Raw genomic sequence first — 18,036 nt, forward strand, 5'->3', positions numbered from 1 at the left:
AAAGTGAACAGCCCGCTTCAGCACCGAAGAAGGGGAAGGGAGCAGAGGCAGCGGGAAGCTTCGGCCTGGGAGCACATCCCAGCCGCGTGGCTGTCCGTGGCCTGGGAAGAAGTGGCTCCCAGCCGTGCAGCCTGCAGATTGGGCGTGATGTAAAACCAGATGAGAGCCGGAGAAGGAGCCACCTGATAAATAAGTTGTGAGGATGCTTTCCCCATAGCCCCCCAGTTAATACCATTATCTTCCCTCTACACACGCGCTGGCTCTACAGCCAAGAGAGCTTGGGCTGCCAGCCTGCAAATACGTGCTTGCACAGACCACAGAGAGGGAGAGGGACTGGTTCAGCCCAGTCCTCTCTTTCTTCTTCAAGCAAGAAAAGCCTCAGCTTGAATGCTGCGTAGTGGGCAGCAAGCAACCACAAACGACCCACCTCTGCTGGGGAGGGCTGTCTCTGCCCATCTCCAGCAAAGAAAGCCTCCTTCCACCTTCCCCAGCACCTTTTTTCTTTGTTTGGTTTTTTTTGTTGTTGTTGCCTTAAGTTTCAAGCAAGGAACAAAGCAGGAAGGCATCCTCAGGCGCCCGGCGGCCTCCTTTCCTCTTCACGGGGTGCCAGAGCTCTCGCCAGCAGATGTTATCTTTGGGCTGAGGCCATGCAAGCCATTCACATTTCCTCCAAAGGACACAGCCAGGGAGGAATCAAATGGGCTGTTCCTCCCTCAGCAGAGCTTTGTGTGACCCATGGAGGAGACAGACTTGTTTGGGGAGCTACCTTGAAATATTCCCTATGGGGAGGACTACTTTTTGTAACTGAGCAGTTAGCCAGCCTAAGGAGTCTCCACAGAGTGGCAACGCTGGGGATGCTAAAGCTAGACAGCGCAAATTCACTGCAGCATGGCTTAGCGTGGGTCGACACAAACCAACTGCATGCCACGTCAGGTGATGGCTGAACCAATGCATATTTAGTCTTGTGCAACGGAAAGAAAGAAGCTTTTAGAGAGCTGCCATTTTGCATAACCATGTATGCTATGTATATGTTATACACCATAACTGTGTATGCCACTATTTAATACTGATGCCATGCTGTTGATAGAACTGAAATAGGATTGATATTAAAAATGAAACAGGCAACTCTTCACTAACTTCCTATAGTAAGGTAAAACAGTTGGAGCCATGCACCAAAAAGAGTTGTCTTGGTTTTATTTTTAAAAACATATGCTTGCAGCGCTCTGCTGAAAAAAACCAAATTGCCCGGAGCAGGGCTCAGTGTTATTGCTGCTGCTATTTTATAGCACAGTCATGTTCCAAGGCCTGACCAGAGTGCAGAGCTGCCTGCCTGAGCACTGCCTACATACACCCGCTGGGAACAGCCACTGCCCCAGCAGCTCAGTCTACATGGATGAGGCAAAAACCCAAAGATGAAACAAACCAAGCAGGGAAGAGAAGGCAAGCCTGTAGAGCCAAGATCTGCACAGTTCTCAGCTTAACCAAAGGGCGCATTCAGCTCCCTATGTCCTGCACTGTTACCAAAGGCATTTCTAAAGTTATCAATAATCTGTACCCGGGGAGTCTAACTCGTACAGCCACATGGAAAGAATTACCAAAAAGAGAAGAAATGCACTTCTTAAAGAAATGATTTATAAAACAAACCTGAGAAGCACAGAAAGTGATATGGCTCTATTAAAAATGATGGGAAAAGGAAATTAAAAACAAGGTTGTGCCCTTCTCTTTTGGTCTTTTTATTCAATTTTTGGAGTGCTTCTTTACAGAAGTCTAGAGGTGTTTGCTTTTAATTTTTTTCTTTTGTTCTGTGTCAGCTCCAGAGGCTTTTTAGTTGGTGGGACAAGGCTAACTCATGTGTCTTACCACTTTGGAAAGTTATTTTCTTACTCTCTCAGTTTTTCTGCCAGCAAAGAGGGAACAATACTATCTCAGAGTTTCCTAACAGCACATCTCACAGCATCTGACTTAAGTGGTGAAGCAAGGATTTGATCTGCTTGACAAAAGCAGTAAGCACTGAAGTTTTTGAAGCATTTTTTTCTGAGTTCCATGTAGCCCAATGGACTAGACATAAATGTCTTTCTGCAGCGGCTGTGACATTCCAGCTTGCCTCTTTGTTGAGTGAAGGAGTACAAGTGTATCGCTACCAGCTCTCACCAAGAGGCTCACATGCCTCCACGCTGACTCCACTAACCTCACATCACTGAAAAGTATTTTCTTCCTCTCACTGCCTGCTTACAGCATGTGCTACCAAATTCAGAGTGTCTCACTATACACCAATTGAAAGTCAAGTTTTATGTGAGGATGACATGGAGCTCGTAGTCTCTATGGAGAAACAAGAAGTCTACTTGAAACCCATGTTCTCGCAACAAACTGCGCAAGTTCTTGGTACCAATGATTCCTAAGATAACTAAAATTGAAAAAGAAGCCCTCCCTTTGGCAGTATATTCAGGGCTGGACAACAGTCAGAGTCTGTCCTACCCGAGCCTTGCTGGTTTAGAAATCAATACAGACTATGTGTAGAGCAGTGATCAGCCTATGCATTTGACATGGGTCCAGTTTGTTATGTTGACAGCATTGCTTATCTCATGTGCTAGTGACATCATTATTTTGCAAGCCTCTGGGGAAAGCTGACAGCTCCAGCCTTTTTCATGATTTGTCAATGTGTTTTAAGAGCCGATATTGCAGCAGCTAAACTTAACTTGAGAAAGCATTAGACAGACATATGAAAAATAGATGGGAACAAGCTAGGGAGTTGGCTTCCAAGTATTTCAGTGCACGCTTCCTCAACAAATTAGCTTAGAATTTGCACACTAAGTTGCATATATGACTCTCTCCCTTAATATTATGCCATCTTCTCTCCCTGGAGTTTTTAAAAGACTGTAGATACTTTTAGATACTGTAAAAGACAGTAACAGGCTTGCCTAATTCTTGTAAATACACTTACTGTATGAAGAATTCTGAGATCCACAGATCTCCAATCTGTGAATATGTAACAGATCCACAGATCTGTTATTCAAATGACAAATAATCCAATGAAATAAGCAATACCACTTCTCAAATATCCACTAAACTGTTGAACGATAGACTGTCCTGTGAGAGTATCCATCACTGAACTGACTTTAATTAGACCCCAAAGTGCTTATTGATCAGCCATCAAGTATGCACTGAAAAGAGAGCAAGGTCGTAATTTTGCAGATGCTGAACTGTCATCATGACATATACTGCACTTCTCTGCTGTAGTGAAGAAGCATTCTACTCCCTTTCTAAAATTAAACAGGGACTTTATCTCCTATTAATTTAGCAGGTTTATTCTGCAGATCCAGTGATGTAAAATACAGATTTCTGTCAGATAACTAAGTCAGACTACAAGCAGATGAACAAGATTATGCTACCCAAACTATGTACTCTCTCACTTGTAGGTGACAGACTGTTCACTTAGTGATATAAACGTCTCATTTTGTGTGCCAAATTTTCAGCATCATTCATAAGAGCTCAGCAAGTAGGCTCAGGGCAGAAGATAGCACTTATCACAGGGAAGGGCACATTAGAGTAAACCGTTAGATAATTACTTTATTTAAACCCACAGTTGTTATCTGGGCAAATCAATCAACAAGACAGTAATTAGTGCTGTACTTCTGTGGGCTACAAGAGAGGAACGTTCCTGTAGCAAGGTGCTGGCTTTCCTTTTTCTACATGCATACTGCTTTTCTAGAAAGCTTCTTAACCCAAGGTACCAAAACTGAATGCTACTAAGTTAAAATATATTGGAATTACCATGTGTTACCTTGTGCTTTATTTTTCTAATAAAACTGCATAATTAAGGGCTTTTTCATAGTGTTTCTCAGGAAAAAGGCATTTAACGGAACAGTAGTTCATCCCTGTTGCAATTACCGTGTTTGAATTGTTTCAGAATTGTCTCTGCTAAGTCGCGAGTTCCTATCAGAAGGTGGAGTTACAAGGGATTCATTAAATCAGGTTAGCTAGTACTTTCCTCAAGAAATAAGTAAAATCTTATGCCAATTTTACTACTTCAGTGGCCTATAGCAGTTAAGTAGGTTCAGTATTAGCTGTTTTCAGCATCCTGTTCACTTCCAAACCAACCTCTGATGTGGTTCCAGGAATTGTCACTGATATATTACTACCAATACAGAATTACTGATTTCACCTTCTCAGATCTCTGGTGTGCTACAGTAAATTGGACTTAACTTTTCTACAGAGAATCCAGATTCTGTGTTATTTCAGCAAAGAAAAAAGAAAATCTGGCAGCAACTTCCTTGAGAAATTAAACAGCCAAGATTTTTAAATAGTAAGATAAAGCAATGGAAAATGCAAGCAGCACAGCAGCCCTGTCTTATTTAATATTAAACGGTTTGCTTTGGACCGTCCGTACTTTTTCATTTTTCTGAAAGCCTTACATATGTATTGCTTGTGAAAAGTGCGATGCCAGTAATTTGGAAAGCCAAGTGGGAGACATGAAGATGTATTTTCATGACGTGCATCACTTTTCTCCACCATTCCCCCTCATCCTTATTACCAGAACAGTTCTGTATTTTTAGCAAACTCATATTCATTGATCCCCCCTGACTCCTTTAGAGGTCATTTATGAATATGCCCTCACCCCTAAATAAATCCAGTGGAGTCCTCCCTCCATTGCAAGAAAAGACTCTGCCTACCTTCTGTTTCCTACCATTCCCAATTACTCAGATGTTACTGTCATATTCCAGTATTTGATCTGATAATACAAGATATTTTAGCTTTCCAGAGAAATGAAACGAGTTTGACTGGGGAGCTGTCTCTGTTGCAAAGATGATCTATTGTAAAATCAATAATCTCTTGCCTCCTTAAATCAACATGTAAGAAGGTTTCTGAATCTCTCAGTTCACAAAAAAAACACCAACCCAAACCTCCTGCAGTTTTCAGTTTGAGCAACTTTTTTTCCTGTAATTGTCAGGAAATAACCTCCTCTCTGTGACCCCCCACAACTAACCAGGCTCCTCTTTCCCCATCCCCACTCACTCAAAAGGTATGCCTTGCTCTAGTTTCAACAGCTTATATCCATACATAAAACATGGGACTAATTACTAGTCTACATTGGCTGAAAGCGTAATAGGGAGAGGAGTAACAGAGCAATGCAGCAGCTGGGATGCTGCAGACTTGAAAATACTAACTGGCTGGCACAGCCAGGGAGAATCCATGCATAATTAAAAGTACTCGCCACTCATCATTTACTTATATCATCTGAACTTGCAAAGGTACAGACTGAAGCTTAGCTATTTAATTGTTTTTAGCATGATGTTTTGAGTCATAATTTAAGAACCAGTGCACAAAATACTGACAATTGAAAATATAGTCTTAAAATGCATTTTCACTAGTCATGTGAGCAACATGTAGAAAACATATGAATATGTACCATAATGTGTAAGAAAACCTTCTCTGTGTAAAAGAGATGGAAAATGAAAAAGTAAAGTTGCCCTTACAAAATTCTGATTATTCCAGCAAAATGAGCCTGCTTTGCTCACAGGTTCTTAGAACATCTTCTGAAGCCTCGCTTCACCTGCTTCTGTTCTTATTTTTTCAACAATCCTGTACATGATGTGCAATTTTAATGAGAATGGCACAAGCCAAAGTCAACACAAGCTAAGCTACTCCCAGGGAGTAAAGGAAGACCTATGGTACGAACCTCCCATTTCCATGATAATTCCTAGTAATGAAAATGGGAAAAGAAATTAATTGCATAAAGCGTAAGCAAGGAAAAAGGTCTCTTATTAGTGTGCATTTTTAAAAAACATTAGGTATTTAATACTCCAAAGTGTCTGATTTTATTTTTTTGACATTTCATTGCAGTTCTGAGCTTTTCCACATTAAATAAGCAGCCAGAATGCATTCTAGTCTCTCTCTCTCTCTCTCTCTCTCGGCACAGGTTCAAACTTTCACAAGTTAAAAAACATCTTTGAGCAGAAAGTTTTTTGAATTGAAAGTCTTCATAATGCACTCTTAGTGGAAGGTGGCATGTCTCTTCAATTCCTCAGTGTTTTCTTATTTTCTCCTCTTAGAACAGTTTCTTCTTTGCAAAATCTATGGCACTGCTAATTGACTTGTTTGATCTAAAAACTGTCAAAACCAATGGACACAACTCCTTAACTACAGCAGGTTTTAGATCTGGCCCTATGAACAGGTTAAAAATAATTTTCTGAGGCAGAAGTGCAAGACTAGATTTTCAGAGATGGGTCCCAAAGTCACCTTTTTTTTCTGGCACCTTCTATGATACAGAAGACTAGGACACCTGATACAGTGTTGTCACCTGAAGAAAAGTCAGTTGTTATTCTGATACTTAGTAGGCTGTGTTAGAATTCATCTATTAAAAATATTTGGACCAAATCAGTAGCAATTCCTTTAAACATCCCATCTATTCTAGATCATTCTAGATAAACTGGATTTGAGACATCTGGTGCTCGAAAAGTCTGAAAGCAGGTGTGGTGAAACCTCAGGTCTGGCTGGCGTGCTAGAGGTGGTTGGGTAGAGCTTCTCATCATTTGGGTTTGAAACAAGCATTTAATCCAGCCCCTGACCCCGCAGCATTAGGGAAATCCAGGCAAGTAATGTCTTAAACCTTGTCAGTGGAGCGAACAATGTGTTTGCTTGAAAGAGTTTCTGTGGAGCTGCAGAACTACTGTGTGTGCCTGAATACGTCTGCCTATGGAAGCTACTCCTCATCTAAGTAGGTCAAGGAGTAACAAATAAAACATGCAATTTCTTTCATTGACTATACACCTGTGCCTCAGCACAAAAACTTCGTACTATTTTAGCTTTTAGTGATTTTAATTCTCTTCTTTCATTCTCTTCAACACACTTTTATGCACAACTGTGTGTTTTTTATTTCTGGAGGGTGATCTTAATTCACAAACCTTTCTTGTAAGATAAGGAATGATGATAAAAAGTAAGCAGGTTTTTAAACTCTTCTTCATACACACCCTGTTCATTAAAAGCTCCAATACTTTCCCCTCACTCAAAGGCTTTAGAGGTATTTGAACTCCAATAAGGCTTCACATTTTAACAGTTATACTTCACGAACTTACCATTCCTTTAAAAAAAACAGAACCAAGTAATAGGGAGACACTTCAATATTAGTATATTATTCACTGACTTGAAATTAAATTGCTTTCTTTTGGACACAAAGATTTATCTCACAGTAGTAGTAAGACTGATTTTTTTTTCCTTTCCATAAATCATGGGGCAAAGAGGAAGATGACTTCTCCTTTTTGTACATGACTGAGAAACATACCTCCTGGATTTTAAAATTGTAGATACTTGTTTTGGTAAGACCACTGTGATCTTATTCTGTAAACAGTAAATGTCACACATAATTAAAAACCTATGCATGAGGTTTCCTTGTGTCTAGATATCTTTATGTACACAAGAACATATATTACACAGATATGCTGATGATCATTCTAAAGATGCAATCAGTGAAACCGATGCTATTCTGCACCATATTGTCATTTTACTAAGCCTGGGTTGTATCTGGCTAAATGTGGGCATCTACAGCTGACCAATTCCTTTACAATCAATGAAAAGCTGGACAATGGAGTTAACAGGGTAGATAATTTCTTCCGAAGCAGATGCTTGTATCTGATCACAGAAAGGGGTCTGATCTCCCCATATTAGATTTTCAGTGACTACAACTGGAACCCAGATGGCAAGCTAAGATATTTGTACCTACACTGCAGATGCCTGGAAATTAGGTGAAGTAAATTCCATCCCAAGAAACCATCCTGCAGCAGTAACTTAATTCAAATTGCGTACATGCTCTGTATTCTACTAACTTCAAAAAACTTCCTATTTTACAAAAACATTAAATTCTGAGAAAGAAATTAGCATTCACTGGAAGCCGTAACATGGAAGTTAATATCTGAATAAATGTGTAGCCATCAGTGGGAAGATATAGCACTAGTGTGAAAAAACAGGAGTGAAAATACAAAAATCCAGTCCTGCAGATCTTCACTGGTGATTCAGCAAAGTATTTCAGCAGATGTTTCACTGTTTTCCTACCCTGGGAGCATGGGCACTAATCCCACACCTCACCAGGCACTGGAGTTACACAACTGTTTGAAACAAGACTGTATCTTCAGGGCTTACTCACCACTGAAGCCCCACTTGTGCGAGGGCTCCTACAGTCGCTGACCCCCTGCAGCTGTGTGAATTGTCTGTGGCTATCACTACTTTGCAGAAGCTGATACCAGTGTGCTTCACTGACTACAGGCCTGAGCCAACAAGGTTTTGCAGTATTGTACCCTACAAAATCAGTGGTGATTTCAGAAAAAAAAAAAGCCCCAAAGAAAAGCCCTCAAAAAAAAAAAAAAAAAGGAAAAAAAGAAAAAGGTTTAGATAGATTTTAGGAATCTGTGTCCATAACTACAATCCGAAAGAAACCAGGACAGTGAGACAGGTCTAAATTTCTTTAGATCTTCTTTTTGCCACCTAAGTTGAGTTCAAATGTTCAACCCATCCACTGATGGGTGCACAACTTTAGCTAGGTCAAAAGAAAAACAGACAAGATGTACAAAAGTAATGTTCGACTGATCTCTCCGTGAGGAGAGCTGGTCTCTGATATCTTCCTGAACTTCCTTAATATCACAAATTGTTTCTTGATATAGATATTGTGGGGTTTTTTTCCTGGTCCCCCAAATCTTGAGGATAGGGAAGGGAGCAGTCTAGAGACTGTTATGCAGGGTACTGGAGCATAGATGCTTCAGTTCTTCCAGACAGAAGGGAGAATTTAGATGTACAACTTCCTCAACCACCAGGAATCAACAGACTTTTGTAAGAGGTGGATGTCACCAGTTCCTCTTCATAGTATAGCTATGTTTAAAACAAAGAGTAATTCTTGGTTTGTTCTTTATCAGATCATACCCCCTCAAAAATATATTGGGAAATGTTTTTTAGGTAGACAAGACCTCAACCTCTAGTAACAAGTTGTGTAGATGCGTTTCAAAGAGGAAAAGAAGTTCAGACCTACCTTCTCTCAGATTTTCTAATGGGTTAGCAGCAGCTTGCCAGAATGCTTAGAGTGTTCTTTTTCTTGACCTCTCTGAATGGTATGGAAAGCCTACACAACCCTCTATTTTTCTGTTTTTCTTTTCATTATTTACTTATCCCAGCCAGGGAAAGCAGAGGGCACATAAGTAACATTTACTGATTTTTACTGAGTGTAGTCCATGAGTCAAATCAAGCAGATGGCAGTACGGACAAAAAGAAGGCAGAAAAGGAAGAAGCTTTGCTCTGATAAGCTCTGAGTAGAAATGCCTCACTAATAATCAACAAAACTTAGACTGGCTTAGCATAGTATGGGGGGAAAAAGGGTTGAAAGTAAAGAGTAATCCTGAAAGCATTAGTATGTCTATTGTAAACAAGTGAGTAGTCTTTCCAAGATACAGTTTAGACTTGTGTAAAAAGATGAAAATAAGCATCTCCATTGGGGGGTAACTTGCTACATAAAAGGACACTTAAAGCTTGTAGAAGAAGTCCGATATGGAATTTGTATAAGATAAACTATATAAGTAACTGTACTTACTGTGTAAAGCTCATTAAGAACTTTCATTAAGTCTTCATGAAGCTGAAATGCAATCTCTTTGCTCTGTAATTAAAAAGAAATAATTAGAAAACAGGCACGCAAAAACTGCAACATACATTTGTTCCTTGATATTTGTACTCATTGCTCACCCTAGATAGTGAATGTTGCTTGCAAAGACACCGTTCTGACAGACTTACAGTGCACTAAAAATAATGATTCAGGGATGCAGAGGTAGACAGATAACATCTGGACAAAAGACTTCTAAAAGGAAACCCAGAAGTAATTTGAGAGAGTGTCCCATGAAGCATCAGGAAATTAGGTGCCAACAGAAAGGGTGAAGTTCAGGATTAATGTTTTTAATGGAACAAACTGCGTAGTGTTTTATCACTGCTATGATATATACAAAAACTAAACCACATGGAATGTGATATTCTAGAGGGACATCCCGCCCAATTTTACATCTAGAATAGTCTTTGTTTCTCAGCACATGCAACTATCTAAATATTTATGCAAGAAATAATTGTGGCTCCTTTTTGAAACAGATACTCAACTGCATAATATTCCACAGAGTGGGCTGCTGAAACAGCTTTGTTTAGCTTTTCTGGACTGTGTCTTTACTTTCATTCTGACCCAGAAAAAAAAGGAATGCCTAGCAGTAGTTATTAACAAAAGCAAGTATGTCAAAATAAGAGTATTTAATCAGACTCTCATTCAAATATACTCCTTAGCTGTCCATAGGAGTTCAATCAGATGAAAATTGTGGCAACTGTGCAAGAGTTGAAGGCATTTGTACCATAGCCTTTGGAAAACAGCTATAGAATAGAGCTACAGGACTTGGCAAACAGCTTGGCTACATTTCTTCTGCAATGCTCAGCATTGTAACATCCATGCTGGAAATGTCAGCTTTTTTTTCTGTGAGTAAGTTTCTGTGAATAAGCCTGGCTTCTAAAAACTCCAACTTCATGATAGATAATGGCCTTAGCTATGAGGAGTACTTTGTAGTTGCATAGAAGCCAAAGGAAAATCCTCAGGGACAACTCATCTCCAAAGCTGCTAACATATACTTGGCCATCACTAAAACACCTGCAGAAATAATGGTTTCTGAATGAGAATTTCCAGTGCGACACCCATGGATGAGGAGGAACCACGCCACACATCCCACCCACTGTGTCTTCCAGGAGAATGAAACAGACACATACAGTAGCTGGAAGAGAAAATTTTTACTTTTTTCTCCTATTCCTACTGTCATACTCCTTAACTCTGGGCAGTATTTTAAGGAACCTGCCATATCACTTATCAGTATTCACTCCAACCCTTATATGCAAGATGATTTTTAACCAACAAGAAGCTAGAAATATAAATTAAGAAACACTTCAGCAAAATTCTTGTATTCCCAAGGGCATTAGCTGTAGTAGCTAAGGCACAGTGAGACAGATGCTCTAAAGCAGTTATACAGAACTACTATGAAACTTTCCTTATTGCTTGTACTTTTCGAAGTCTCGTATTTTTCATGAGGTATGCTCTACTACTGAAGTATCTAGAACATAAGGCTTACTACTTCCATTTCTTTGCAAATATCAGACTATTTTAATCTGATATTAAGGACAAAAATTCATAATGCATAACAGTGCACAGAGTGCTTGTAAAGAATTGGAAAAGGATTGCAGATTTGCAAGCTGCTGTAGGGAAACACAGTAAAAGCTTTAGCAAAAATTCTGAATTGCTTTTCATTGCTTTACCTTGGCACCCTGCCTTTAAAAGTCAGCAGCACAGCTCTGACACAGCTTACACATCTCCTCAAAGATCCAAGAAGTGGAGGCCACCTGTTTTCTCTTGGATAGCTACTTCTTTAGTGCTGAATGTGAGTGGTCTGGTTTTTAAATTACTTTAGCAGCAAGAAAGACAAAACACACAAATAAGATGGCTGACATTAAGACCGAAAGATGAAAGCAAATACATGTGGGAAAAAACTGTAGATGAACTCCAGCTTCAAGCAATTTATCCCTTTCAACTGTTGGTCACCACCATCTCAAAGCTGATGACAACTCAAGCCCTAAATACAGCAACGCCAATCCTAAAGTAGCGTGCCTTAACCTGGCAGTGCAAAAGTTTGTTTGAGAAAGTGAGACAGAAAATCCCAAACCAATTTTCTCTTTACCCTTTGCAGATTTCTTTGTGAACAAAGCACACAGCAGTTCATTGGAAGACACACCCTCCTTTTCTGCTCTTCAGGTACACCTTAATGCAAATAGACACCCAGATCAGTTGAGGATTCGGGGAATGATCACTATTTACTAGGACCCATTTCTTCTCTTTGCTCCTGTAGAGCTTTGTTCAGCACTGAAACACAAGCGGTCCAGCCCTCAGAATTTACTGGCCATCATGCATACACGATCTTTGCCAGACAACACATTGATCAATGGTAAATTTGAAAGTGAATGGAAGGGATCACAGTAGAGGAAAGAGGGAGATGTTTTTAGGAAAGGACAATAGGCTTTAAAATGGGGAGCAAAAAGAGAGGAAGGGAGGCGATCAGCAAAGAGAGTAAAAATTAAGAAGAAACAGCCTAGCAATGCCACAGGATCACAGATGAGTCATCCTTGGCACCAGTTCATCTGGGGACTCCAGCCTGCAGAGGGTGCCTGTAGTGATGGATAACATGTTAGTTGCTGCCTCTTTCTGATGAAAGGTTTTGTAGGAATTGTCCAATAAAAATCAGGAAATTTGGTTAACCTTAGCAGTATAAAAGGGATTTATTTTCAACAACCAACACATTTTACATTAGCATTTAAGATCAAGAAATACTGACTCCAGTGGCAAGCGATACAGCTTTTAGTGTGTGCATGTTAGAGCACCAGATAAGAAGTGCATTTATTTTCAGTGGTTAATGGCTCTCCTATTTCTCTTTTAGGCTACCTGTTCCCTGCAGTAGTTCAGCATGTTTGAACGGTGTGCCCCTTTAGGAGCCTATCCTCAGGGTAGCCAAACAATGGAATGCAAGATGCAGCACACATTTTCCTGGAGCTGAGTTGATAGCTCTAATCAGGCCATTAGAACCTGACAGTCACTGAGGTGCTTCTATATTCACTATGACTTAGAGAAATATATTAGCATCTATTAACCAAAAGAACAAAGAATATAATAAAAATGTTTGAGCACATGCAAACTCTTGCTAAAAATATTATGTATGTTACTAATCTGGTTCAAAGCATTAAGAGACAGTAGCGTATTTTTTTGACCTGATAGTAGGATAGATAAAACAGACAAGTCAGTGTACCTGAACAACCCTTTCAGTATGTGCTCAACTGTCAACACATCAGTGGTCCTACTGATGTTATCAAGATTTGTATTTATGGATTAATGTCTGAGAAACTTAAAATTTTATTCCACATTAATAACCCTTCACTGAAGTCTGTAAGAATTTTTCCATCCATTTCAGTTAGAGCATAATTGGGCACCCAAACTTCACTCTTTTGGGGTTTTTTACCGAAATTTAAGAGTCAGTTCAGTTCTTCCTGGAACTCGTTAGTGTCTTGTATTTAGCACACATGATGCTACTCTCAGTTACATCATTTAGGGAAAATATTCTGTGACTATTGCTTTTAAATGAGTTTGCTGCTGGTCCCTGGGGGAAGTGATGTGCAAACCCTTCTTTTAAGGAGCTTTCATGAGCTGCAGTAACACTGACATAACCAACTCATAGTAAAATTTTGTCCCAGATTTGCCAGTCTATAGCAACAAATAGCTTTGCGATCCTTTTAAACCTTTAAATGTTTAAGAAAACGATGCAAAAAATCTTTATATATGCCACAATCTTCATAACGTCAAATAGATTTGGCAGGTAGTCATATTCCTTGTTAATAGCCAGATTATGGAACTAAAATATTTATTGTGCTTGGCTTCTCCAGCATCTTTTACTGTAAACATTGGAAGATATGTTCATCTTGGCTCATTATGGTTTCTGTCCAAAGAAAATACATGTTTATAAATTATAAATATACAAATCTGCTTAAGGATTTTGTGGGTATGTGTTTATACAGTTGATTATTAATGCTGGGGTAACCAGAATCACTGCATGAAATGTTCTGCATAATACTTTTCCCTTCTGCTTGACATTTTTCCTTATTACTTTATTCTTTAATTGTCCCCATGAGGCCATCTACCTCATCTGCCTGAAGAAACAGGCAAGCATGCAAGGTTTGAAGTCTGCTACTTTATGTTTGTAATTTTATGTGCAGCATGAAGGCCAGGCATGAACAGCAATCTGTACTGCTTTTATATGCAAGCAAGCAAGAAGAGCTTAAGTGCCTTTCTGGAAGTATGAGGCCTGACATATTATTATCAGATAAATGTCACAAAATCTCTGAACTAGATCCTATCTTTGTCCTGCATTTAGTACATTTAAACAGATGCTGGTTCCTGACTCCTGGAAGAAAGAATGACAAAGAGGTCCCGGGAGAATAAAAATAATGAATATCTACATGTTAAAGTGGGTTAGCCTAGACAGGAAAGCCATGTACAATCAGGTACCCGAATACGGTATATCCTGGCCCATCAGAACATGCAAGGTAGATCCAATAGGGATCATTTCACCAAAGTAATCCAAATGTTGAGACAGATGTATAGAAACACACAAAAGGAAGAACCAGAATGAGGAAGGACAGTGAAACAAGGGCAAGGTACAAAGACCAAGGGCCACAGACACCCCTCATCACTACATTTCATATAGACTAACACTGGGTACTGCACACACCTTTTACAGGACTAGAGAAAGGGGTTGCTACAGATCCATGACTTTGTGCTATATTCCACATAGGAGACATCAGCAGGGGAGGGAACAAAACAACACTCTACTGGTAAGCATGGCCAGGAAATGAGAAAATTGTTTGCTCTTTTCATTACTGCAATTCAAGCTGGAGCCAATCTTAGGATAGCATACAAACAGTATCCTGCTAGAGAATGTTGGGCTCACTTCATGGAAAAGTTTCATTTGAGAACCTAGTGCCCACCAGCGAGGCGGAAAAAGCCGTTAAGGGCTACCATTGAGAAGCAGAATGGGTAGCCTCCTCCTCTCGGGAGGAGAGAGGGGCAGAAAAAAGAGGGAGCAGAAAGAGCCAAGAAGCTCAGAGTGACTTTGCTGTTGTCTCCCCGTATCTTGCTTGTGAGCAATGGGGCAATCCACTCTGAGACACTTTCCCTTTCTCCAACAGGCAGACTGGGGGGTTCAGAGCAGAATGATGGAGATCCGCTCTGATGATGGACTTGATGTAGTAACTCTCCAGACTTCAAAGGGGAGATAAAGCACCTGCAAAGATGTAGAAGCTGCTGCTGCAAGACTGAGGGAGAACTAAAACAAGATGGTAATAGTGATGCATAACACTATTAGGTTAATAAACTGGAAGATACATAATTAAATGATCTAATTATTGAATAGAGAGAAGCTTGATTAGATGGTATTTGGAAATTACTTAGAAAGACATTAAGTGCTCCTATGTGCAATGCTGTGAGAACCAACGGAGTACAGATATGTCAGACGGGTGTATTTCCTGCTCTTGACCATGGATTTCAGTAAGATACTAAGCATGCTCTTGTTAGTCTTTATTTCTGAAATCTTCATAGTGTTACTGTTCTTATTATTTTCATTTATTACTTATAAGAGAGAGTATATATTTCACAGAACACTATGATCAGTCTCCAGTGTAGAAGTATCTGCAGGACTGAGACCATCTGAGGAACCTGAAGGTGCACAAGTCCATGGGTCCTGAGGGAACTGGCAGATGAAGTGGATAAGCCACTATCCATCATATTTGAGAAGTCATAGCAATCTGTGGAAGTTCCCACTGACTGGAAAAGGGGAAACACAACCCCCATTTTTAAAAAGGGAAAAAAGGAAGACCTGGGAAACTACAGGCCAGTCAGTCTCACCTCTGTGCCTGGCAAGATCATGGAGTGGATCCTCCTGGAAACTATGCTAGGGCACATGGAAAATAAGGAGGTGACTGGTGACAGCCAACATGGCTTCACTAAGGGCAAATCGTGCCTGACAAATTTGGTGGCCTTCTACAACAGGGTTACTGTGTTGGTGGATAAGGGAAGAGCAACGGACATCATCTCCCTGGACTTGTGCAAAGTGTTTGACACTGTCCCGCATAACATCCTTGTCTCTAAACTGGAGAGACATGGATTTGACAGATGGACCGCTTGGTGGAAAGGAACTGGCTGGACGGTCGCACTCAAAGAGTTGTGGTCAACAGCTCGATGTCCAAGCGTAACCAGTGATGAGTGGCATTCCTCAGGTGTCGGCATTGGGACCAGTGCTGTTTAACATCTTTGTCGGCGACATGGACGGTGGGATTGAGCGCACCCTCAGCAAGTTTGCCGATGACACCAAGCTGTGTGGTGCAGTCGACACGCTGGAGGGAAGGGATGCCATCCAGAGGGACCTTGACAGGCTTGAGCGGTGGGTCTGCGCGAACCTCATGAAGTTCAACAAGGCCAAGTGCAAGGTCCTGCACACGGGTCAGGGCAATCCCAAGCACAAATATAGGCTGGGCAATGAGTGGATTGAGAGCAGCCCTGAGGAGAAGGACTTGGGGGGATTAGGGGATGAAAAACTGAATATGAGCCAGCAATGTGCGCTCGCAGCCCAGAAAGCCAATCATACTCTGGGCTGCATCAAAAGAAGTGTGGCTAGCAGGCTGAGGGAGGTGATTCTGCCCCTCTACTCCACTCTCGTGACACCCCACCTGGAGTACTGTGTTCAGCTCCAGGGTCCCCAACATAAGAAAGACATGGACCTGCTCGAGTGGGTCCAGAGGAGGGCCATGAAGATGATCAGGGGGCTGGAGCATCTCCCCGATTAGGACAGGCTGAAGAGAGTTGGGGTTGTTCAGCCTGGAGAAGAGAAGGCTCTGGGGAGACCTGGAGACCTTATAGCAGCCTTCCAGTATTTAAAGGGGGCCTACAGAAAAGAATGGGAAGGACTGTTCATCAGGGAGTGTAGTGATAGGATGAGGAGTAACGGCTTGAAACTGAAAAAGGGTAGATTTAGATTAGATATTAGGAAAAAATTCTTTACTGTGAGGGTGGTGAGGCACTGGAACAAGTTGCCCAGAGAGGTTGTGGATGCCACATCCCTGGCAGTGTTCAAGGCCAGGTTGGATGGGGCTTTGAGCAACCTGGTCTAGCAGAAGGTGTCCCTGCCCATGGCAGGGGGGTTGGAATGAGATGATCTTTAAGGTGCCTTTGAAACCAAACCATTCTATGAATCTATATGGTTTGTCTCTAATCTGAAATCTGTGAACAGTGAACAAATCCCATACGCTTTCATAGGGATGACACCCATTGAGACTGATTATACTTTTCTCTGACATAATTTTATTCCAAATCCAGTCTTTCAAAAGTAACCTACAGAAAGTGGCAGAAATTGGTTAAATATTCTATTTGATGTTTACAGATCTCCAACAAATTCCATGCCGTTTTTTTAGGGAGAATACAATTTTGATGGAGGAGAGTGTTGGATGTCACCTTTCTCATTCTAAGTGCACCTTCTCTTTGCTCCTGTGACCTCTCTCCTTCAAGGGGGACTGCAGTACAGGGCACGTGCATTTTGCACCTCATCTCTTTCTATTGCCTGGTGGACATCCATTAAGCAGCTCTGAGACAGTCTGCAACATACCTTAAGTTAGACTGCTCATGCACATCTGACAGAAATTATCACAGAATCATAGAATGGTTTGGGTTGGAAGGGACCTTTAGAGACCATTATGGTTGAAGCTGCCCATTTGGACTAAACGTAGCTGTTGACAGCTTATGTTCTTCAGCAATAAAGCAAGACAATTTGCTAACACCTTCACCTCTTGCAGAGGTCTTGGTTTTCTCTCTGTCCAATGTTGTTCACCTCATTTTATAACTCCCTTCCCTTTTCACAGAAGAGAAAGTGGAGCTTCATCATCATTCAAAGTATAATCAGTTCTGCAGCTGGGAACTAACAGCAAATAAATCACCAGCACTCTGCAGCAAGCATGACGTTAAGAACTGTGCACACTGGGACTCAGTGGAAACACCAACCTTCTCCAACAAGTATTCATTCCTGACACACTGTCCTCAAAATGTGTGCTCAGAATCGATACTGGTGAACAACCACTGCCACATTCAGGCCACATGCCCATGAAGCTCACTTACACCATGCCGAGGTGCCGTGTGTCTTCCTGCCACCCTTCCCCTCACGTTACCAGCCTGGCTTAGATCCCTTCACACAGCCTTTGGTGACCTCACTCTGCCCATGCTCCACCTCAGCTAACAGCTGTTTGACGTGACACTATCATGCTGAGTGTCAGCTGGCAAACCCTGCGGAAAGGTAGGATAGGACTGTTGAGGATCTGGGCTCCACTAATGCGAGTTCCAGGTTATGCACAGCAGGACTCCCTCAATCTCCTTTCTCTTCTTTCCCCTGTAGAAGATCAAAG

The 18,036-nt window shown here is 41.1% G+C and overlaps 1 protein-coding gene across 3 annotated transcripts in view; it reads right to left on the minus strand.

Moving 5' to 3' along the window:
• The window catches only part of SRGAP1 (SLIT-ROBO Rho GTPase activating protein 1), a 155,355-nt gene that overhangs the window by 52,827 nt on the left and 84,492 nt on the right, over window positions 1–18,036 (minus strand). For all 3 annotated transcript variants that reach the window (XM_069773496.1, XM_069773494.1, XM_069773495.1), the window contains exon 4: window positions 9,569–9,631. In XM_069773496.1, coding sequence (XP_069629597.1) covers window positions 9,569–9,631 — 63 coding nt within the window. The remainder of the gene's footprint in view (window positions 1–9,568; window positions 9,632–18,036) is intronic.

This window comes from Haliaeetus albicilla, chromosome 28 (genome assembly GCF_947461875.1).
Source record: "Haliaeetus albicilla chromosome 28, bHalAlb1.1, whole genome shotgun sequence".
Classification (NCBI taxonomy): Eukaryota; Metazoa; Chordata; class Aves; order Accipitriformes; family Accipitridae; genus Haliaeetus; species Haliaeetus albicilla.